At 41.9% G+C, this 25023-nt stretch overlaps 1 gene segment (V, D, J or C); it reads left to right on the forward strand.

Moving 5' to 3' along the window:
- The first annotated feature begins 10731 nt into the window (after positions 1-10731).
- The window catches only part of LOC117886192, a 62069-nt gene continuing 47777 nt past the window's right edge, over positions 10732-25023 (forward strand). The window contains 1 exon segment of the C gene segment in view: positions 10732-10852. Within this exon segment, the coding sequence occupies positions 10759-10852 (94 nt within the window).

Below are 25023 nucleotides of genomic sequence, written 5' to 3' on the forward strand. Positions count from 1 at the left end.
CATGAAGATATGCTGGTTTCGCTGAAACTGATTCTTTTAAAATGGAAATTGGTATTTGAAAATCAAAAGTATTTAGTTTTAGTTTGTGCAACATAAAACTAAAAAAAGGGCAGGAAAGTTGGGGAAATATTTTTTTTTTCAAAATTTCCCACAGAAAATTATTTACATTCCAGCTCTATAAACAATACACAAATCTAAGCTGTACATGGTTATGGGAGTAAATAACACTGTGATATAGGTGAGAAATGCCCTAGACGTTTTTGTTATGGTGGTACATGCTGTGTGACTAATGATGCACAGAAACCCATCTTTGGAGGTGGAACTCAGCTACTGATAAAACCTAGTAAGTGCTTTTCCTTTCACTCAATGTTTGGAGGGTAAAAATAAACAATATTTCAGGATATTTTGGGGTGGACATTTTTTGAGAAGCCCATTAGGTGCAGATCTGCATTTTTGGCCCGTAATATCTTCAAAATTATGACCCACAATGCCATTGACTTCAAGAGAGTTATGTTGATTTACAACTGTTGATGGATTGGCCCATATTGTATTTTATCTAAGAACAAAATGTATCTCAAATAAAACAATGGGCCAGATTCTCAGCTGGTGTAACTCAGCATCGGTCCCTCCAAGTCATAGAAGCTACATCAATTTACAATAACTTTATTTCTGATTTAAAATTGACTCTTGTTGAGAAAATTCTGGGCATAAATAGATTCACAGAGAGCTAGTACTCCTTAGAGTGACAGCTGGTGTTTTTGTTATGGTGCAAATTGCTGTGTGAATACTGGAAACAATAAATTGACTTTTGGGAAAGGAACGAGATTGATTGTGAGGCCAAGTAAGTGCTTTTAGGTTTTTTTTAATTGAGACCCATTTTTTAAAAAGGTGAATTAGATTTCCAAAGAGTTGGGTGAACTGGTGGTTTATTTTATTAGGCTTATCTTACGCACAGAGAGGGACAAGGCACAAATGACAATACGGTTCCCATCTAAGTCCATGGGCATTGGGCACCTGCCTTTTATATCATTCAGAGAATCTCCCCCCTTGCACCTAATTATGTTTAACTGAGAGCAGAAACATTTCAGAGTATGTGAGCAACCCCTAGATTCCACTCCCCTGTCTAAGCTGGGGATAGAACCCAGGTGTCCCGACTCCCAACTCAACCCACTAGACCACACTAGCTTCCCAGAGTAGGGAAATCAATCCAAGCATCCTGATTCCCCATCCCTTGCTCTAACCTTCAAGACACCACTCTTCTCCTTGAGCTGGGGCTAGAACACAAGTGTCTGCACTCCCAGCCCATGCTTCTCTCACCTCTGGACCCCATAATTCACCCCAAAACTGAGGGCAGAAATTAGGAAACTTAATTCCCAGCCCTTCCACACTGATCACTAGATCTCGCCTCACATCCCAGAGCTGGGACTAGAAACCAGGAGTCCAGGGTCCTAACCCTCCCCTTCTACCTCACAGGACTTTCCCACAGCTGGGGTAGATCCCGGGAGTCCCAAGTCTTGGAACCCCTGCTCTAACCTACAATTATTAAATACAATCAGGGAGATATAGACAGACAGATAACAAAATACATTCACTGCTGTATATTGGTGTAACATCATTGACTTCAATGGAATTACACCCATTTACAGAAGCTGAGGTTCTGGTCCATTATATGGAACAATATCAACATTTCATATCCTATTTCCACAAGGAATGGGTCATCTTCCTGACAAGGGCTGGAGAACAGCTTATGTTTTGGTAAGGGAGGGAAACACTGTGTGAACTATGGCAACACATACATATTTGGAAGTGGGACGAGACTTCTTGTGAAGCCCCGTAAGTGTAGCTGATTTTCTTTCCTACTTGGCAGAAACACAAATTTTCCCAGTTGAAAACTGGGCTGCAGCTTGGGCTTTTAAAGGTGTTTTCCTTTTAATTGTGAGGCTGAAGTTTGTGTCCAGGAAAAGGAGAGCGAGAAAGTTCAATTTGGACTCCACCCTACTGAGGGTAGACATTATGAACAGCTCTCAGACCGAGAATGGTCTTGGTATTGTACCTCCCAATACAATAGCTAATGCCCATCTGTCCTGATTCACAACCTCCACTGCTGTTCCAGCCCTGGGATCTTCACACCACATCCAACTCTTCCAATGCCCCTTAATCCTGACCTGCAGCCTCATGCTATCCCAGCCCTACGCTCTGCCCTGTGATCTGACAATCCCCCTCAATCCCGACCCATAGCCTCATGCTATCCCAGCCCTAGGATGTCTCCTCGTTAAATTCCTAGTGTTTAGAATCATATTGCTGACCTTGAGGTGCTCAACTTTGCCAAGTGATTTGCAGGGTTTTAGTTATGGAGGGAAACATTGTGTGAATGCTGGCACAGGGAGATATGGGCTCATTTTTGGCTCAGGGACCAAATTGTCTGTTACACCAAGTAAGTGCTCTGCCTTCATGGGTGGTACTTCTGCGGTACAAGGGTCTTTTTGGTCTTCAAGGCCCTCTTGAAATTAGCTGCTGGTTTTATTGCTTCATTAGTGTTAAAATAGATAGATAGGTAGATATTATCTATCCATCTATCATTTTGATAGGTGGGATTTTCAAGGGCAACACGGGGTGTGTTGCCCAAGGGGTGGGTAGTGGCTGCAGCATTGTGCCCCTAGATTCCTGGCCCATGGGCGTCGGTTCCATGGGGGCAGGTACCATTCTCTTGGCTAGGGTTTTTGCTGCAGTGGGAAACACTGTGTGAAAGACAGTACCTATAAGCTCAACTTTGGGAGTGGGACGAGGCTCCTTGTTAAACCCGGTAAGTCCCCACGGCTGTGTCATGGGTGTTAGTTGAATTTGTGACTTTCTGAGAATGTCCATTTTTGAGATGTTTGGGGAGGGATTATTTTTGTTAATGGATGTGAGTGAATCACTCAGTGCTGGATGCGGCTTCAGCTTCTCTCACAGCTTTGCCAATACCCCTCAATTCTGACTCACAGCCCCTGCTATCTCAGCCTGGCTTCCTTCTCCCTCCCCCAGATCTGCTGATGTCCCTATATCCCAACCCGTACCCCTGCTGTGCCAGCCCTGGGGTCCCCCTTTACCCCAGTTCATCCAATGCCCCTCAATCCCAACCCATAGCCCCTGCTGTGCCAGCCCTGGGTCCACACCCCAGCTCTGCTGATGTTACTCAGACCTATGACGAAAGTTTCTGGTTTTTTGGGATCATATCACCAGCCTTTAGGTTCTGAGTTCTGCCCAGTGATTTGCAGGGTTTTTGTGATGACAAGAAATGTTGTGTGAACATTGGCACAGGGGGATACAGGTTAATCTTTGGCTCTGGGACTGAACTATCTGTTAGACCAAGTAAGTGCTCTGCCTTTCCCTTGAAAAGTTTTCTCATTTAAAAAGGAGCTTTTGGTCATTAAGGACCTGATGAGAGCAGCTGAGGATTGTATGGACGTCTACACTAGACGAGGTTAGCGAGGATCACTGTTCTGATACAGCTGCACCAGCACAACCTGCTAGTGGAGTGCTCTTGCTGCTACGGCTTTTACTGGCTTCCCTAACAAAGTAAGCTACAGAGGCAAACATGCTCTTCACTACAATAACTGTCCACACTAGGCCTTCGATACGAAATCATACTGCTGACAAAAACTGTTACACCAGCAGAAGTGTCTAGAGTAGACCTGCTCTTAGTGTAGTACAGCTAGATCTCTCTCTCTCTGAATTGATTCTGACGTATACGTACCTTCACAGGGAGAAAAGCCCTGGCACTACAGGGCTTCCTATTCTGGAGAGAAAGAGCAAAAAACGATGTCTGGACAATTTCAAATTTAAAAAAAAGGCACATTTTTTATAATTCGACCACAGGAACTATGTAAACCAAGGGCAGTGGTAGGTTCTTCATCTCTTGAGTTTTCAGATCAAGACTGGAAGCGTTGCTGGAAGACATGCTGTAGTCAAACACACATTACTGGAACCACTGCAAGGATAACTGAGAGAAATTCTATGGCCTATGTGGTACAGAAGGTCAAACTGTATGACCTGATGGTGCCCCCAGGCTTAAAAAACCCGAAGATCCATATATGGTCCCCGTTACTGTGCTATCTGAGCAGCCCACTGTTTTTAGTGTAAGAGAGGAGAGATGATTTTGCCTCTGTATTTGGCACTGGCGTGCCGGCTGCTGGAATCCTGTGTCCCGTTCTGGTGCCACAATTCAAGAAGGATGTTGATCAATTGGAGAGGGGTCAGAGAGGAGCCGTGCGAATGATTAAAGGATTAGAAAACCTGCCTTTAGGGTAGACTTGAGCTCAATCTATTTAACTTAACAAAGAGAAGATTAAGGAGTCACTTAATTACAGTCTGTAAGTAGTTGCATGGGGGACGAATATTCAATAATGGGCTTCAGTCTATCAGAGAAAGATCTAACATGATCCAGTGGCTGGAAGCTGAAGCTAGACAAATTCAAATTGGAAATAAGGCCAGATTTTTTATCGGTGAGAGCAATTATTCATTGGAGCAATTTACCAAATGTCATGGTGGATTCTCCATTAAATCAAGATTGGATGGTTTGCTAAAAGAGCCGCTCTAGGAATGATTTGGGGGCAGGTCTCTGGCCAGGGAGGGCAGACTAGATATCACAATGTCCCTGCTGGCCTTGGAGTCTACAAATCTAGTGTATGTAGCCACACACCACCATTGTGAGGTAGGGAAATAGTGTCCCCATTTCACCAATGGGAGATTGAGGCACAGAGAGTGCACGTGACGCGCCCAAAGGAGTCCATGGCAGAGCAGTGATTTGAACCTGGATTTCCCAAGGGCTTTGGCTAGCACCCGGACCATTCTACTTCACACCCTGCAGAGCGATCTATTTACCGACATATGTTCTTGGGTTTGGATTTTCAAAGGAGCCCAGGGGATTTGGGGGCTCTCTTCCTTTAGGTTCCCTTCAATGACCCACTTGGTATCCGTGTCTAATATAACTGGAAACGTTGCCTGAGGTAAGGGAGGCAGCACCTTCCCCCCCGATCCTGGCCCAGGGAGGTCAGTTCCTAGTCAGCGCTGTCAGGGTTTTTGTTGCAGTGGGAAACACTGTGTGAATGCTGGTGTTAAACTCACCCTTGGGAGTGGGACAAGGCTGCTTGTTGCACCCAGTAAGTGCCCAGGCTCCCGTCTGAGCGATTGGTTTTAGTTAAATTTGTGAGCATGTCTATTGTTAATACATGTTGGGAGTTGGAGAATAACTCAGTGCTGGACAGAGCTGAGTTCCCCTCCACCTCCAGTGCTTTTCTGATGCCCCTCATTTCTGATCCACGACCCTTTGCTCCCCTCCCAGTTCTGCGAATGCCCCTCAATCCCAACCCACAGCTTTCTGCTACCCCAGAACTGGGATTCCCCTCCCTCCCAGCTCTGCCAGTGCCCCTCAATCCTGCCATTGCAATTCCTAGACAAAGGGATTCTAGTTAGACCTTTTTGCTATCATGTCTCTTACCCGTGTCTGGGGAAAGGGGCCAGAACTTAGCAGGGTTTTTGTGCTGGTGGGAAATGCTGTGTGAATACTGATTCGGGGGGCTTCAAGCTCAGCTTTGGCTCTGGCACTAAGCTGTCTGTCAGACCAAGTAAGTTGCCTTCCTTAATATGTAATTTCTTTCCTTCAAATCCGTTTTGGTCTTCGAAGCTCAGTCCTGTTTCTAGGGTCACATATCCATCTGTCCATGCATCTATCCATCCACCTATGTACCCATCCGTTTTTCCCTCCAGAAGAGAGGGAAAGAAATATAGAGTGAACAACAGAGTCCCTGAAGGGAAGGATAGATAGATAGACTCGCAGATTCCAAGGCCAGAAGGGACCATTGTGATCATCGAGTCTGACCACCTGCATAACACAGGCCATTCAACTTCTGCTCCAGGAATTATTTGGGGGAAGTTCTCTGGCCTGTGTTATACAGCAGGTCAGATTAAATGATCACAGTTGGGCCTTTCTGGTCTTGGGATCTACCTAGATATCCATCCTTCCCTTCAGGGAATCGTTTTTTCTTTCTGTTCTGTCTTTCCATATTTCTTTTTCTATATTCTGATTTCTTCCCTCTCTGTGTATGTCTCGCTGTCCTTTCCTCTAGAAAATCTTTCTTTCTTTCTTTCTTTCTTTCTTTCTTTCTTTCTTTCTTTCTTTCTTTCTTTCTTTCTTTCTTTCACTATGCCTGTGATTGTAGTATCTGACTGCCCAACTCTGTTAAGTCTCTTTGTTGGTTCACTCATTTGTGTCAGCTCTGTAAAGCACTTTACAGAGGTGGCAAGCAATGTTTTTGTTAAGGTTCTTATTACTGTGAGCAATAACAACTTCAAGTTCACCTTTGGAACTGGAACAAAGCTAGTAGTGAATCCCAGTAAGTAACAGGAATATTATTCAACATGTCTAATAAGGCAAGAACAAGAGGCAGTTCCATAAAAACAACAGACAGCAAATTTAAAAGAGCTAAAAATAATTACACATAATTAGCCTGTGGAACTCACTGCCACATGATACCATTGAGCGTGACAGGATTTTTAAAGAAATGATTGGATATTTAGGAATAGAGGACTGGAACGGGCATCCTGAGACACTGAGACTCCTCCCCTGTTATTGCAATCAACCCTAGCATATCATCTAATTGATTACTGTGGGGGGATGTTCAAAGTGTCTCTGGTATTTGGGAGCATACATGCCATTGGTTTGCTATGGAACGAATTCTCCTAAATCCCTTATGTGCCTTTGAAAAACTTCTTCGTACATGGATAATGGGTGAGATTTTTCAAATGTATCTAGACCATTTAGGTGCATATACGCCACTGAAAGTCCCCGGGCGTTAGTTGCCTAGCTCACATTGGAACTTTTGAAAATCTCACCCAACGAGACCATGTGCAGTTACATTAGAGAGAGGGGAATGCAACAGAGATATAAATCTGCCTGCTTTAGGACATGCGCCAGCCACTAAACGATGTGGAGTTAGGGAGAAACATCAGACTCCTGCATCACTCCCAACATCGGGGCTCTTGTACATTCCTCTGAGATAGCGGGTTCTAGGTATTGCTGGAGACTGGGCTAGATGGTCTTATCCACTCTGGCTAGTCCTAGGATTCTATTTCTTCAAGGCAGTGACGAGTTACAGTTTATTGGGCTAAACTCACCCCTTTATTAAATTGACTGATCTGAATGGAGCTACACCTGGGAAGAATTTAGTCCCATTATCCCTCTTGTTATAGCCAATCAGCAGTAATGACACAAGTCAGGGAATTCAAAGTGGACATTTATTTCAACAGCTGTGATTGGTTCTTTTACTTTACTTAAAACATATCCAGGATCCCATGGGAAAAATAAGCTTTATTTTAAAGGCAACTTTTGAATAAACTAACTTGTCCCATGAAGTTTTAGAGGGTTAAAAATACCATTGCTGTCCTTATTGTGCAGCTAGGTATATGTTTATGGAGATAGATAGATAGATAGATAGATAGATAGATAGATAGATAGATAGATAGATAGATAGATGGGGTGTATGGGAATAGATAGATAGATAGATCACATGTTGCCCACTTGGGACATTCTATAATGACTTCTCTGTGTGGGATTTATTGCTAGATGTGTTACCCATATACGTGCAAAGAGACATGCATCAAAAGACATGACAATGTAAATTGAATTCACTTGTTTTTTATTATTGTCTGTGTCATGGTGTTAACTCTGGAGGCAGCTGGAAATACATCTTTGGGAGTGGGATTAAATTGGTAATGAAGCCTGGTAGGTGCTGATATCCCTCTAATGTTTTTAAATATAAAAGTGTTTCAAATAACTGATAATGAGCTGAGATTTTTAGAGGAACATAGTCAACCTAAATCTACCTACCTCCCTATCTATATTTGTAAATTCTATTCTGGTCAAAGTATTGAATTTGTAACTATTTGGATATCTTGTTTAGCCAGTGTATGGACCTAAACTCAACTTGCAAGATAAGTGCTTTGTAAAATAGTGCCAGATTTTCAAAAGTATTTTGGCACCTGAAGGTGCTGATAGGGCATCTTTCCAAAAACATCTCAGTATCCAACGACCTTTGAATTAGGCAACTAGGCTGTTTTGAAACTCCCACTAGATGCCTCTCTCTGTCTTCAGCTACCTAAACAACTTTAAACTTCTGGCTCTAGATCCATAACCCTTCAGTATTACGTGACCAAGGATGGAAGTTCAGGGAGCTTTCCACACGACAGGAAAAGGCTCTTTTTTCTTGCTGTGTGGTTCTTGTAAAGCTATGAGCTGCTGGGGGGATTCTGGAGGATACAGCACTAAACTAATTTTTGGAATGGGAACAAAACTCTCTGTCAAACCGAGTAAGTGGTGCGGTGTTAATAGAGTTTCTATAAATGCAGCCTACACAACATGAGCTAGCAACAGAGGGTCCTGTGGCACCTTTAAGACTAACAGAAGTATTGGGGGCATAAGCTTTCGTGGGTAAGAACCTCACTTCTTCAGATGCAAGACATGAGCTAGGAATTTCCAGGGATGCTCAGATACTGTTGTGATGATCATTACATCATTGCCTAGAGCTACAGATGGATTATGAGTGGGGCTAGAGAGCTAGATAAATAAATCTGTTTTTAGACAGACAGATAGACAGATAGATAGATCTGATGGAAAAATAAACAGATCATTCCATATCTACTCACTTAGAACTTCATTGTGGCTAATCTAGAGTAACAGTAATGTTCATAACATTGAATTTATAATTGGTTTGGGGATATGACAGTAATTGTTGTATGGGCCTAAACTCAGTTTTATTAGGGAAAGAAAGCAATTCATGATCCCTGGGCCCTCAATCTTCTATGCTATAGGAGGAAAGATGGAAAGGTAGGTTCTTGTAAGGCTAAGTATTGCTGTGGGAACTATGGGGGAAGCAATACTAAGCTCATCTTTGGAAAGGGAACCAAGCTCTCTGTGAAACCAAGTAAGTGGTTTTGTACTGCATGGTATGTACAGTGTAATATTTCTGATATTCAAACTCAGAGTTACTAGAGGCAGTCTCATGAATTGGTTAGATAGATAGATAGATAGATAGCCAAGGAGATCTTTTCCAATTTTAATGCGTATGATTTCACGGTATACAATTGTTTTGTGGCTAGATAATCATCACGTCATCAAGGAGTTGGAGTAGGGTGACCAGATGTCCCAATTTTATAGGAACAGCCCCGATTTTGGGGTCTTTTTCTTATATAGGCTCCTATTATCCCCCACCCCCTGTCCTGATTTTTCACACTTGCTGTCTGGTCACCCTAAGTTGGAGTGAGGTGCACAGCAGGTTTCTGCAGGGGCTAGTAAACAAGCAGTGACTCAGTAAAGACCCTTTTTGTAAGGGGGATTGTCACAGTGCTTCCTCAGGATATGCAGACAAACTCCTCTTTGGAACAGGAACTAAACTGCTGATCAAACCCGGTAGGTACCTTCAGCCGTTATGGTCCAGAAAGATTCCAGCCATGTGGGGTTATCAGCAGGAATCTCTCGAGCTGGTGTAAACTGGGCTTAGCCCCATTGGAGTCAGTGGCCAGATCCCCAGCTGATGGAAATCAGCCATAGCTCCATGGTCAATGGGGCCTGGTCCTCAGTTGGCATAAACCAGTCATAGCCCCATTGGAGTCAGTGGGGTGAGAGTCCAGCTGCTGTGCATGGATGTAACACCACCGAAATCAATGGCTCAAGTGCCAGTTTACATGAGCTCAAGAGCTTCTCCAAAATCATCAGGATCCTACTTTGCCCCCAAATGTGTAAGCCCTGTTGAGGCAGGTTACAAGGCTAGAGTAAGCGAGGGGAGTTTTTGCTTGGCTCTAAATCACGGTGTCGTATACAGGAGGCGCAGACAAGTTGATTTTTGGATCTGGCACTAAGCTGATTGTCCGGCCAAGTAAGTAATAAGGATGAGGGCAGCAAATGATTTTTTCTATGAAGAAGTGCTTGGCAGTCCTCTTTATTTGCCTCACTTTTTATTGATCTGTTGTTTTCGTTTGTGCACAAAACTAATGGTGAATCCAGGTAGGCATGGATATGGGCAGATGTTTCATTAGAAATATACAATTGTCAGATTTTGCTGTCCTCCTTAATCATGGTCTACTCCTTGCTCCTGGAGTAGACCACTGAGGTCAAAGGAGCTATTCGGATTCACACCAGCCAAGGCTCTTGCTCATAGGACACAAGAGTCACAGAATCAGGGTGATTCTACCGCACTGCAACCTGCCAATCCTGCAAAACTACCAAATCCATTGAGCCCCACTAATATGACGGTGAATGATATCTGTTGGTTCTACCTTTTCTCTCATACTTGTAAAGACTGGTCATTGGGTTAAGTTTATTCATGATCTGTGGTTTGGTTGGTAACTACTTGATGGCAACTTTATTATTTAATCTAATCTAATCTCTTTTGTTATGCTTGTGGTCAAACTACATTATTATAGGAATTCCTTTTGTTAAAATAACTTTCTGTCTGTCTGTCTGTCTGTCTGTCTGTCTACAGGTTAGATTATTTGTCTGTAGAGCTAGTTATTAAAATTTTAGGCCAGATTTCCAGTTGTTTGAAAATCGGCTCAGCTGATTGAATTGAATGAAATGATGGTAGTTTACAATAGCTGAGGATCTAGTCCCGTCATTAGATGCTCACATTGTGAAAGTTTTCCTATTAAAAGAAGTTTCATTGTTGAATGTGCCCCTTCGTTGGTTCACTCATTTGTGTCAGCTCTGGAAAGCGCTTTACAGAGATGGCAAGCGAGGTTTTTGTTAAGGCTTTTATTACTGTGAGCAATAACAACAAGTTCATCTTGGGAACTGGAACAAAGCTAGCAGTGAATCCCAGTAAGTAACAGCAATATTATTCAACATGTCTAACAAGGCAAGAACAAGAGGGCATTCAGTAAAACATGAGAGGCAGGAAATTTAAAAGAGCTAAATATACTTACATTTAGCCTGTGGAACTCACTGCCCCATGATACCATTGAGCTTGACAGGATTTTTCTAAAAAATGATTGACTGTTTTAGAATATAGGACTGGAAAGGGCCTCCTGGGGCACTGAGTCCACTCCCCCATTATTGCAGGCAAGCCTGTTATATAACCTCATTGATTATTGGGGCGGGGGGTGTTCAAAGTGCCTCTGGGAGTTAGGAGCATAAATATCATTGATTTGTAATGGAATGAATGCTCCTAAATCCATTAGGTCCTTTAAAAACTTCCTCGTATATGGATTATGGGTGAGATTTTCAAAAGGATCTACACCAGTTAGGTGCCTATGCCCGACTGCAAGTCCCCGGGAGTTAGGTGCCTAACTCACACTGGAACTTTTGAAAATCTCACCCAGTGACACCATGTGCAGAGTCATATCAGAGAGGGTGGAATGCAACAGAGCTATAAGTCTGCCTGCTTCCCCGCAGGCACCCGCCACTAAATGATGTGGCATTAGGGAGAAATATCAGACTACCACATCACTCCCTAAGTAGGGGCTGTTGTACCTTCCTCTGAGATAGCGGGTTCTAGTTATTGCTGGAGCCTGGGGAAGGTGGTCTTATCCAGTCTGGCTATTCCTATGTTTCTATTTCTAATAGGAGGCGGCGAGTTATGTTTGATTGGGCTAAACTCTCCCCTTTAGTAAATTGACTGATCTGAATGGAGTTACACCTGTGACGAATTTAGTCCAAATGTCCCTCTTATTACAGACAGTCGGCAGTAATGACATGAACCAGGGAATTCAGCGTGGTCATTTATTTCAACAGCTGTGATGGGTTAATTTAGTGTCCTTAAAACATATCCAGAACCCCTTGGGAAAAATAAGCTTTTTTTTTAAGGCAACTTTTGTACCAACTGACTGGTCTCATGAAGTTTTAGAGGATTAAAAATATCATTTCTGTCCTTACTGTGCAGCTAGGTGTGTGTACGGGGATGGATAGATAGATAGATAGATAGATAGATGCGTGTATGGGGATAGATAGATAGATAGATAGATAGATAGATAGATAGATCACAAGTTGCCCACTTGGGAAACTTATAATGATGTCTCTGTGTGGGACTTATTGCTAGATGTCTTAGCCATATACGTGCAAAGAGGCATGTATCAAAAGAGCTGACTATGTAAATTGAATTCACTTGTTTTTTATTATTGTTTGTGTCACGGTGTTAACTCTGGAAGCAGCTGGAAATACATCTTTGGGAGTGGGACTACATTGGTGGTGAAGCCTGGTAGGTGCTGATGATGGTTGTGAAAGTAAAAGTTTCAGTTTAAAATAACTGAAATAAGCTGGTATTTTGGGGAGAAACATAGATAGACAGATGCCCTAAATCCACCTACCTATATTTGCAAATTCAGTTCTGGTCAAAGTATTGAATTTGTATCGATTTAGATATGTGGCTTTAGCCAGTGTATGGATCTAAACTCAACTGCCTAAATAAAGTGATCTGTAGGATAGTGCCAGTTTTTCAAAGGTATTTCGGCACCTGAAGGTTCTGATAGGGCATCTTTCCGAAAGTACCTTGGTACCCAACTACCTTTGAAATAGGCAAGTAGGCTGTATTGAAACTCCCACTAGGTGCCTATCTCCATCTACCTAAACACCTTTAAACTTCTGGCGCTAGATCCTTAACCCTCCCGTATTACATGACCAAGGATGGAATGTGCAGGAAGGGCGGCCAGCACATCCCTCATCCCACGCTGCTTCCTGCAGCCCCCATTGGCCTGGAGCGGTGAACCACGGCCAGTGGGAGCCAGAATCGGCCGAAGCTGCGGATGTGGCAGGTAAACAAACTGGCCCGGCCCACGAGGGTGCTTACCCTGGCGAGCCGCGTGCCAAAGGTTGCCCACCCCTGGGCTAGATAATCGTGAAATCACCAAGGAGTTGGTGTGAGGTGCATTGCAGGTTTCTGGAGGGACTAGGAAATGAGCAGTGATTCATTAAAGACCCTTTTTGTAAGGGGGATCATCACAGTGTGTATGCAGGAAATGCAGACAAACTCATCTTTGGAACAGGAACTAAACTGCTGATCAAACCTGGTAGGTACCTTCAGCCGTTATGGTCCAGAAAGATTCCAGCCATGTGGGGTTATCAGCAGGAATCTCTGGAGCTGGTGTAAACTGGGCTGAGCTCCATTGGAGTCAGTGGCCAGATCCCCAGCTGATGGAAATCAGCCATAGCTCCATGGTCAATGGGGCCTGGTCCTCAGTTGGTATAAACCAGTCATAGCCCCATTGGAGTCAGTGGGGTGAGAGTCCAGCTGCTGTGCATGGATGTAACACCACCGAAATCAATGGCTCAAGTGCCAGTTTACATGAGCTCAAGAGCTTCTCCAAAATCATCAGGATCCTACTTTGCCCCCAGACGTGTGAGCCCTGTTGAGGCAGGTTACAAGGCTAGAGAAAGCGAGGGGAGTTTTTGCTTGGCTCTAAATCACTGTGCCATATACAGGAGCAGGAAACAGGTTGATTTTTGGATCTGGCACTAAGCTGATTGTCCGGCCAAGTAAGTGACAAGGGTGAGGGCAACAAAAGATGTTTTTTCTATGAAGAATTGCTTGGCAGTCTTTTTCATTTGCCTCACTTTTTATTGATCTGTTGCTTTCATTTGTGAGACTAGATTCAGGAGGAGAAGTAAACAGTAAAAAGGAGCTGAGGTGTTCAAAAGAGCCTAAGGGAGTTAGGTGCCCAATTCCCACTGAAATTCCATGTGGGTCAGACTGGATGTTCTAATGGTCCCTTCTGGCCTTAAAAATCTATGAGTCTCCCTCAGTAGGTGTGCTTTGAAATCCCAGCGCTGGGGTTTTTGTTACTGGGTATGTCACTGTGTGGCTTCTGGATCGACCTGGAAACTCACCTTTGGCAAAGGCACAAAATTAACGGTGAATCCAGGTAGGCATGGATACGGGCAGATGTTTCATTGGAAAAATACAAGATTTTGCCATTCTCCTAAATCATTCTGAGTAGCCCCTTGCTCCTGGAGTACACCCACTAAGGTCAAAGGAGCTATTCGGTTTCACACCAGCCAAGGATCTTGCTCATTGGACACAAGGGTCGCAGAATCAGGGTGTAAATATGTTTGCTGACAATAACTATGAGCCAGGCAAGAATTCTAGAGATACAAACCTGCCTGTTTCCTCCTAGTGAGAACAGACTAGCTTACAGACAGTCTCATCAGATAGTGGTTACATGGCTTGGGGTAAATCTTCTGCTCATGTAACTCCATTAAGTCAATGGATTTGCACCAAAAGAAAGTTTGGCTCCTACATCTCCTGTTTGGTATAGGAATTTCTACTCCACTCATAACCTGTCTATCCTGCAAAAATAGGAAATTCGTTGAGCCCCACTAATATTACTGTGAATTATATCTATTGGTTCTACCTTTGCTCCGATTTCTGTAAAGATTATTCATTGGGTTAAGTTTATTCATGAACTGTGGATTGGTTGGTAACTACTGGATGGAAAGTTTATTATCTAATCTAAACTAATATAAACTAATCTAATCTAATATAAACTCTTTTGTTATGCTTGTGGTCAAACTACATTATTATAACAAGGAGTCCAGTGGCACCTTAAAGACTAACAGATTTATTTGGGCATAAGCTTTCGTGGGTAAAAACCCACTTCTTCAGATGCATGGAGTGTGTTTTTTTACCCACGAAAATTTATGCCCAAATAAATCTGTTAGTCTTTAAAGTGCCACTGGACTCCTTGTTGTTTTTGTGGATACAGACTAACACGGCCAATCCAATACTTTACTTTATTGTGAGTAACTCCTTTGGCTAAAATAACCTTTCTTTCTTCAGGTTAGATCATTTTTCTGTAGAGCTGGTAGGAAAAGTTTAGGCCATATCTCCAGTTGTTTGGAAATCGGCTCAGCTGATTGAATTGAATGAAACGATGGTAGTTTACCCTAGCTGAGGATCTAGTCCTGTCATGAGCTGATCATGACCTTCATGTATTTTTAAAAGAAGATTCATTGATTGTGCCCCTTTGTTGGTTCACTCGTTCGTGTCAGCTCTGGAAAGCGCTTTTCAGAGGTGCTAAGCGAGGTTTTTGTTAAGGTTTTTATTACTGTGAACAATAACAACTACAACTTTATCTTTGCAAAGGGAACAAAGTTCATAGTGAATCCTAGTAAGTATCAGTAATATGTCTAATAAGGCAAGAAGGTGTTTGATAAAACATGAGAGGCAGCACATTTAAAAGAGTTAAAAATACTTATGCATAATTAGCCAGTGGAACTCACTGCCCCATGATACCATTGAGCTTGACAGGATTTTTTTTAAATGATTGGCTATTTAGGAACATAGGGCTGGAAGGGGCCTCCTGGGACACTGAGTCCACTCCCCTGTTATTGCAGGCAAGCCTGTTATATAATCTCATTGATTATTGGGGCGGGGGGTGTTCAAAGTACCTCTGGGATTTAGGAGCATACATGTCATTGATTTGTAATGAAACGAATACTCCTAAATCCATTAGGTGCCTTTAAAAACTTCCTCATATATGGATTACGGGTGAGATTTTCAAAAGAATCTACACCAGTTAGGTGCCTATGCCCCACTGCAAATCCCTGGGAGTTAGGTGCCTAACTCACACTGGAACTTTTGAAAATCTCACCCAGCAACACCATGTGCAGAGTCATATCAGAGAGGGTGGAATGCAACAGAGTTATAAGTCTGCCTGCTTCCCCGCAGGCACCCGCTTTTTTTCAGCGTGGTCATTTATTTCAACAGCTGTGATGGGTTAATTTAGTGTCCTTAAAACATATCCAGAACCCCTTGGGAAAAATAAGCTTTTTTTTTAAGGCAACTTTTGTACCAACTGACTGGTCTCATGAAGTTTTAGAGGATTAAAAATATCATTTCTGTCCTTATTGTGCAGCTAGGTGTGTGTGTACGGGGATAGATAGATATGTGTGGAGATTGTCTGCTAGCTAGCTAGCTAGCTAGATGTGGGATAGAGTGCTGTACAGATGGATAGCTCAATATATCTATGTAGATAGATGGACACACAGATAGAAATCTATTGCTTTAACATACCTCCTGTCCTGGAGTTTTCAACATGATGTATCAGGTTGGGGACATAGCACCAATGAGTATATGGACCAATACTCCATTTCAGTATGGAAATAAAACGATCAATAATATTGTTATATGGTAAGTTTTCCTCTTCTCTCCTGTGGGCCTGATCTAAAAGCAATTAAAGTTAATGGAACTCTTTTTGAAGCCCTCAATGGCCTTTGGATCATGTCTTCTCTGAACAGAGAAGGGGATTTAACAAGTCTTCCACTGTGGAGCAGCGGGCTATGTCCCCTGTGCATGGTTATTGTACGGCTGTGTTTTGCTGTGGCATTTATGGAACAGGCATTGCGAAGCTCATCTTTGGGAAGGGAACGAAACTCTCTGTAACACCCAGTAAGTGGTTTTGCTTTCGCATTTTAATTGAATGTACATTTGTGGACAGTTCAAAGCTATAATAGCTGATAGTTTAAATAACTATCTGTCATGTAGAAGAAAGTGGGTTTGAGTCCCTAGAGTTTGTAGAATACGTTATAGTTGAAATAAGTGAAATTATAAGAAGGGTTCAGGTACTATAATAGGTAGGTAGGTAGGTAGATCAATCCATCACAGGTTGTTCCGTTATGTGATGAGATACTGGACTATACTTTTTTCTTTTGGAAACTTCTTTGAAGGTAAATTTCATGTGTACATCCCAAGAGCCATAAATTCAAAGAGATGACGCTGCACAGTGACAGCACTTAGTTCTTGTTATTGGATGTGTCACTGTGTGTCTTCAGGAGCAGGTTGGAAATTGATCTTTGGGAGTGGGACGAAATTGACTGTGGAACCTGGTAGGTGATATTGAAGATATGCTGGTAAATATTTAATGGATTTGAAAGCCTAATTTGTATTATTGGAAATGGGCTGCAGAGTCCCTTGCATAGCTTTGAAAATATGAGCATCAATGGTTTTTGAGAAGACTAGAGATGAGCCTTTTTGTCACGGGTTTTATCACTGTGGGTAACAATAACTTGAAGCTCATCCTTGGATCTGGGACACAACTAATTGTAAAGCCAAGTAAGTATTTGGAATGTAATATGGGATTTTCAAAAACATCTCTGGGAGTTAGTCATAGATATACTTTAGTTCCAACAGGAATATTTTGAGGGAATTTCTCTGGCCTGTGTTCTGCAGGCGGTCAGACTAGATGATCACAGTGGTCCTTTCTGACCTCAGAATCTATGAAAGCCAGTGAGAATTAGGCACTTAACTCCCTATCAAATCTCTTTGGAAATGAGGCATATTTCCCTTTTATTAAAGTGATCAATAAAATATAAGAGCAGAAGGAGTGAGAAATTAAGAGAAACACACAAGGGGCAGAAAGGATTTGAAATGAGGTGGAGTATCTGTCTAATCTTCTTATAGTGTCATTGATCACTGTCATATCTGAGCAGGAAAAAAAGTCACATGCTTCCATAAGTAGAATTCAGCCCTTTTCTGATCCATAGTTAGATGTCTCAGCCATGTGGTAACTCCATTTTACATATCCAGATTGTAATTGTCCAGCCAAACTCTCATGGCCAGAGCCTCAACTCTCAGAGGGGTAGCCGTGTTAGTCTGAATCTGTAAAAAGCAACAGAGGGTCCTGTGGCACCTTTGAGACTAACAGAAGTATTGGGAGCATAAGCTTTCGTGGGTAAGAACCTCACTTCTTCAGATGCAAGCCTCAACTCTGTTAACTTCAATGTCATTGCATCAATTTACCCTAGAATGAGCACCTGGCCTAGCAATGTAGATCTTTATATTAGCTACCATCGCAATGTGATGTGTCATCTGGTAGAAGGGAAATGGTCTCTCCACAGTTATTGTAAGGTAGCGTGTTGCTGTGTGAATTCGGGAAGCAGCTTTGCACAGCTCACCTTTGGAGTTGGCACCAAACTCCTTGTTATGCCAAGTAAGTGGCTTTGGTTTTGGTTGTTGCTAGAGAGTTTGTATCAAAATACCACAGACAATTGATGGTTATGGTGTTGGCACAATGGGAGGTAGAGAATGGAAGATCTGTTAGGTTCCCTCACCTGGGAGCACTGCAGGTTTCTTCCTGATTGTAGAATATCTGCCACAGATCTGTCCACTTCTCATGTTAGCTGTGTCAAGAAACAGGGTATCTATTATGCTCCTTCTTATCTACCCGGAGGTCCTCATGATTGTACTATCTGAGCCCTTCTTAGCAGACTAGTGCCTACAGCCTCAATTCACGCCAGGGCACCATGTAGGGTTGGCAGCTTTGGCTGGATGTATTCCTGGAGATCTCATCACATGTCATAATCTTTAATTAAAGATTAATCTTTAATTCCTGGAGACTCCAGTACAATCCTGGAGGGTTGGCAAGCCTAGTGCCATTGTGCTGGGTGCTGTACAAACACATTAAAACCGTCCCTGCCCACAAAGAGTGAGCTGTGGAAGTGTACACACACCGGGTGGGAGGAAGGAAGCATCGTTCTGCCCATTTTACAGTTGTGGGGAACTGAAGCAGAGAGAAATTAAAACTGGGTTTTCCAAGCAACCTATGGGACTTGGATGCCTTTAATTGTTTTAAATCTATGCATAAACTGGTGTGGCTCCATGGAAGTCAATGCAGCTGTGACAGTTAAAAACGTGCTAACGTTCTGGGCCAAAATATTCATGCTGTGATTTTCAGGGACCACTGAGGGGTTTGGGCACCTGACTCCCACTGAATTCCAATGGCCTCTTTGAAAATCCCAGCATGCTTTTCTCCCTGCACTCTATCGCTCAACATGTCCCCCTGACCTCTGCAGTAGATAGATTTTTGTCATGGCAGAGACCACTGTGGGACCACAACTGGGTACGACAAGCTGGTGTTTGGAAGTGGAACTAGACTGGTTGTCATTCCAAGTAAGCTCCCGTCCTTAATTTGTCCTGACATATGGCCTCTGAAGCAGGGCTGGGTGGAAAATTTTCATTAAAACAGTTTTTCCATCAGAAAATGTGATTTAGAGAAAACCAACTTTTTCTCTATGAAACCAACCAACTTGGTCTCTATGAAAAATTCTATTAGAAAAATTAAGAAATGTTAGTGTCCCTTTTTGATTTTTCATTATGAAACCTTTTTAAAAAATTCACTTTATTTCATATTTGAAAATTTAAACATAAAGGGTGAAAACCAAAACCTTTTGAATGACCCAAAATGAATTATTTTTTGGAATTATATTTCACAATTTTTTTTGAAAAATTGGCTTTTCATCCCAGTTGAGGAAGGGTTTTTTGAAAAATCTTTCTAGTCTTAAGCACATATCATTTGTAATATCATTTCTCCTCCAAGGTTAGCAAATCCATGAGGGTGAAATTCACCTTTCTGCAGAGGGGGTCAGCACAAAAGTTATGAATCATTTAAAGCTTAGTTTGAGTGCTAATGTGTCATACACCTGGTTTGTCGGCCTTGTATTGATCCTCTGCACAGGAAGTGAAGAACTGATACTCTGTGGGATAGTTTAACAGTTAAAATGATATTTCCAAAGTCATCCAAGTGTTTTGGATAAAATTGGTTAGACAAATACCAGAGGTGGTTTTGAACATGGTCTCATTGCTTCCTTGTGCTTCCTTGTTGGACTGTCTGTATCCCCCTCGTCTTATACTTAGATTGTAAGCGCTATGGGAAAGGATTGTCTTTCTGTTGGGTGTTTGTACAGCACCTAGCACCACAGGGTCCTCCTGGTTCCCGAATAGAGCTCGTAAGTTCTGCTGCCATAACGACAACAAAGCCTAATTTCTAAGATGCAGTGTGGAAACATCACTCTTCCCTCCTCCCCCGCCTGCCCAGTGAAAGCTGTCTTTATCCAAAAAATTAAAATTTTGAAATTTTTCATTTTGATCAGAATTTTTTTGGTTCAAAAACATGGAAACTACAATATTTGCTAAACATTTTCACTTGGGAAAAAAATGTGGTGATCAAAAACTAATGTTTTCTGTGGAAACTGGTTTTTGAAAATCATAAGTGTCTAGTTTTAGTTTTTGCAACATAAAACTAAAAAAAGCAAATGCGAAAAATTTGGGGAAAATTAAATATTTTCAAAATTTCCCCACAGAAAATAATTTACATTTTGAACCAGCTCTATAAACAGTACACAAATTTAAGATATACATGGTTATGAGAGGATATAGTTGAGAAATGTCTTAGAAGTTTTTGTTATGGTGGTACATGCTGTGTGACTAATAATGCGTACAAACCCATCTTTGGAAGTGGAACTCAGCTTCTGATAAAACCTAGTAAGTGCTTTTCCTTTCACTCAGTGTTTGGAGGGTGAAAGAAATGATATTTCAGGATATCTTGTGGTGCTTTTTCAGATATATCAGAAAAAGTGAAGAAGTTTGTTGAGTGAAAACACGATGCTTAATTGAGTAGTCTGGTGTGGATGCTGTTTTGTGATCTCGGTACATAGATTAAGGCTCCAAAGGACATTACCATCACTCAGATAACTGCAATCTGACCAAATGCCATTTTCAGAGTTTCACGGGATGGCCAAATCCCCTTTATTTCTAAAACCCCAGTCTAAATATTCCAGGGAGGGGCTGCATCCCATCTATTTTCCTGTCCTCTCTAATGTCACTCTGGAGGTTTTCATTATCCATATGAACGTCCAGTCCTTTCGTGAATCCTTGAAGCACAGTTCTTGGTCTCAACAGTGTCTCTCTGGCAATGGACTATACATTATGTAAAAAAAAAAAGTCTCTCTTTTGTGCAGTTTGAAATTAAACTTAAAACAATTGCTAATAAGGCTACCTAATGTTGTGTTTCTCCAAACAGTAGAAAAAGCAAGTCAGAGTCTCAGCTGGTGTCTATGAACATAGGGCCAATTGTAAAGGTATTTAGGTGCCTGTAAGATCAGAGAGTCGTGCAATGGCATTTACAAAAGAGCCCAGGCACCTAACTCTCATTGATTTCTGGCCAATTAGGAGCGTAGGCTCTTTTGAAAAGCCCACCAGGTGCACATCTGCATTTGTAGGCATCTAATAGCTTCAGAAATATGGCCCACGGCACCGTGGACTTCAAGGGAGCTGTGTTGATTTACCCCAGTTGAGGAATTGGCCCGTATTGTATTTTATCCAAGAACAAAATGTATCTCAGATAAAACCAACATAATTCCCTCCAAGTCATAGACGCGACACCAATTTATAATAACTTTACTTCTGTTTAAAATTGACTCCTGTTGAGAAAACTCTGTGCTAGTACTCCTTAGAGTGACAGCTGGTGTTTTTGTTGTGGTGCAAATTGCTGTGTGAATACTGGGAACGCTAAAGCGACTTTTGGGAAAGGAACAAGATTGATTGTGAGGCCAAGTAAGTGTTTTTAGTGTTTTTAATCGAGAATCATTTTTTAAAAAGGTGAATTTCATTTCCAGAGAGTTGGTTGAACTGGGGGTTTATTTTATTAGGTTTATCTTACACACAGAGAGGGACAAGACACAAAGGACAACATGGTTCCCATCTAAGTCCATGAGCATTCGGCACCTGCCTTTAGTATCATTCAAAGAATCTCCTCCATTGCACCTAATTATGTTTAGCTGAGAGCAGAAACATTTTGGGCTACACGAGCAACCACTAGACTCCACTCCCCTGTCCCAAGCTAGGGATAGAGCCCAGGTGTCCTGACTCCCAGCCCTCTGGCCTACTCTAACACACTAGACCCCATTATCCTCCCAGAGGAGGGAAATCAACTCAAGCATCCTAATTCCAAGTCCCTGCTCTAACTTTCAAGCCAGCACTCCTCTCTCTGAGCAGGGGCTAGAACCCAAGTGTCTGGACTCCCTAGCCACTGGATCCAATAATTCCCCCCAAAATTGAAGACAGAATTTAGGAATCCTAATTCCCAGCACCTCCATGTTTATCACTAGATCTCTCCTTATGTCCACAGCTGAGGCTAGAACCCGGGAACCTGGGGTCCTAACCCATCCCCCTCCAGCTCACTGGACTTGATTCCTTTCCAGGAACTGGGAATAGATCCCAGCCTTCCCCCGAGATAGTGGGTTCTAGTTATTCTTGGCGATTGGAGACTGGGCTATTCCTAGCCAGTCTGGCTATTTCTGTGTGTCTATTTCTAAACTTTCTTTAAGGCAACTTCTGTACAAAGTAAATGGTCTCATGACGTTTTAGAGGGTTAAAAAATATCATTGCTATCCTGATAGTATGGCTAGGTGAGTGTGTGTGCAGATAGATAGATCACAAGTTGCCCACCTGGGACACCTATAATGACATCTCTGTGTGGGACTTATTGCTAGATGTGTTACCCATATACGTGCAAAGAGACATGCATCAAAAGATCTGACAATGTAAATTGAGTTCACTTGGTTTTTATTATTGTCTGTGTCATGGTGTTAACTCTGGAAGCAGCAGGAAATACATCTTTGGGAGTGGGACTACATTAGTTCTGAAGCCTGGTAGGTGCTGATGATGTTTGTAAATATAAAAGGGTTTGTTTCAAATAACTGATAACAAGGTGGGATTTTGGGGAGGAACATAGATAAACAGATGCCCTAAATCCACCTACCCATATTTGTAAATTCAGTTCTGGTCAAAGTATTGAATTTGTATCGATTTAGATATGTGGCTTTAGCCAGTGTATGGATCTAAACTCAACTTGCAAAATAAGTGATTTGTAAGATAGTGCCAGATTTTCAAAGGTATTTCGGCACCTGAAGGTGCTGATAGGGAATCCTTCCAAAAGCACCTCGGTACCCAACTACCTTTGAATTAGGTAAGTAGGCTGTATTGAAATTCCCACTAGGTGCCTATCTCCATCTACCTAAACACCTTTAAACTTCTGTCACTAGATCCTTAACCCTCCTGTATTACTGGACCAATGATGGAAGTGTAGGGAGTCTTCCACTTTACAGGAAAATGTTCTTTCTTCTCACTGTGTAGTCATTGTAACGCTATGAGCTGCTGGGGGGATTCTGGAGGATACAGCACTAAACTAATTTTTGGAAAGGGAACAAAACTCTCTGTCAAACCAAGTAAGTGGTGTGGCATTAATAGAGTTTCTACAAATGCAATATATACATGCCATGAGCTAGGAATTTCCAGAGCTGCTCAGATACTGTCAAGATTGTCTTTGCATCACTGCCAAGATGTATTGATGGATAATGAGTGGGCATAGAGAGCGAGAGCGAGATTGGGGATGGATAAAAAGACAGAGATCATTCTTCATAATACTCACTTAGGACTTCACTTCATTGTGCTAATCTAGAGGAAGAGTAATGTTCATAACACTGAATTTATAATTGGATGGGGATATGGCAGGAATTGTTGTATGGGCCTAAACTCAGTTTTATTACGAGAAGAAAACAATTCCTAGTCCCTGGGCCCTTAATTTTCTATGCTATAGCAGCAAAGATGGAAAGGTAGGAAACCTTTCTTTGTGGAGGAATAGGTTCACTCTCTCCCATATATGGTTCTTGTAAGGTTCTCTATTGCTGTGGGAACTATGGGGGAAGCAACATCTTTGGGAAAGGGACCAAACTGTCTGTAAAACCAAGTAAGTGGTTTTATACTGCACAGTATGTATAATGTAATATATCTAAATCACATTCAAAATCAGAGTTTTTAGAGGCAGTCTTACAATTTGGATGGACAGATAGATAGAGGGGGTGTCTGGGGATAGATAGATAGATAGATAGATGGGGTGTATGGGGATAGATAGATAGATAGATAGATAGATAGAGGGGGTGTATGGGGATAGATAGATGGGGTGTCTGGGGATAGATAGATAGATAGATGGGGTGTATGGGGATAGATAGATAGATAGATAGATAGAGGGGGTGGATGGGGATAGATAGATAGATATGTGTGGGGATAGAGAGCTAAATCTATCTAGATTATCTGCTATCTAGCTAGATGGGGGATAGAGTGCTGTACAGATGGATAGCTCAATATACCTATGCAGATAGATGGACACACAGATAGAAATCCATTGCTTTAACATACCTCCTGTCCTGGAGTTTTCAACATGATGTATCAGGTTGGGGATGTAGCGCCAATAAGTTTAGGGACCAATAGTCCATTTCACTATGGAAATAAAATGATTAATAATGTTACATGGTAAGTTTCCCCTTTCTCTCTTATGGGCCTGATCTAAAAGCAATTAAAGCCAATGAGATTCTTTCCAAAGATCTCAATGTCTTGTGGATCATGGCTTTTGTAAACAAAGATGGGGATGTAACGAGTCTTCCACTGTGGAGCGAAGGGCTTGGTTTTTGTAAGTCTGTGTGTTGCTGTGTGACTTATCTAACAAGCTCATCTTTGGGAAGGGAACGAAACTCTCTGTAACAACCAGTAAGTGTTTTTTCTTTAGCATTTTAATTGAATGCATAGTTGCGGACAGGACAGCACAAAAGTATTGTAGTTGTTATTTTAAATAAGTATCTGTAATCCAGAAGAAAGTGGGTTTGATTCCCTAGAGTTTGTAGAATACAATATAGTTGAAATAAGTGAAATGATAAGAAGGGCTCAGATACTATAATAGGTAGGTAGATAAGTAGGTCAATCAATCACAGGTTGCTCTGTTATGGGGATGAGATACTGGACTGTACTTTTTTCTTTTGGAACCTTCTTTGAAGGTAAAATTCATGTGTACATCCCAAGAGCCATAAATTTAAAGAGATGACAATGCACAGTGACCGCACTTAGTTCTTGTTATTGGATGCATCACTGTGTGTCTTCAGGAGCAAGTAGGAAATTGATCTTTGGGAGTGGAACAAAATTGACCGTGGAACCTGGTAGGTGATAATATCCAAGATATGCTCGTAAATAGCTAATGGATTTAAAAGCCTAATTTGTATTATTGGAAATGGGCCTTGGAATCTCTTGGGTAGCTTTGAAAATATCAGCATCAATGTTTTTTGAGAAGACTAGAGGTGAGTCTTTTTGTCATGGGTTTTATCACTGTGAGTAACAATGAATTCAAGCTCATCTTTGGATCTGGGACACAACTAATTGTAAAGCCAAGTAAGTC

Source organism: Trachemys scripta, chromosome 12 (genome assembly GCF_013100865.1).
Source record: "Trachemys scripta elegans isolate TJP31775 chromosome 12, CAS_Tse_1.0, whole genome shotgun sequence".
Lineage (NCBI taxonomy): Eukaryota > Metazoa > Chordata > Testudines > Emydidae > Trachemys > Trachemys scripta.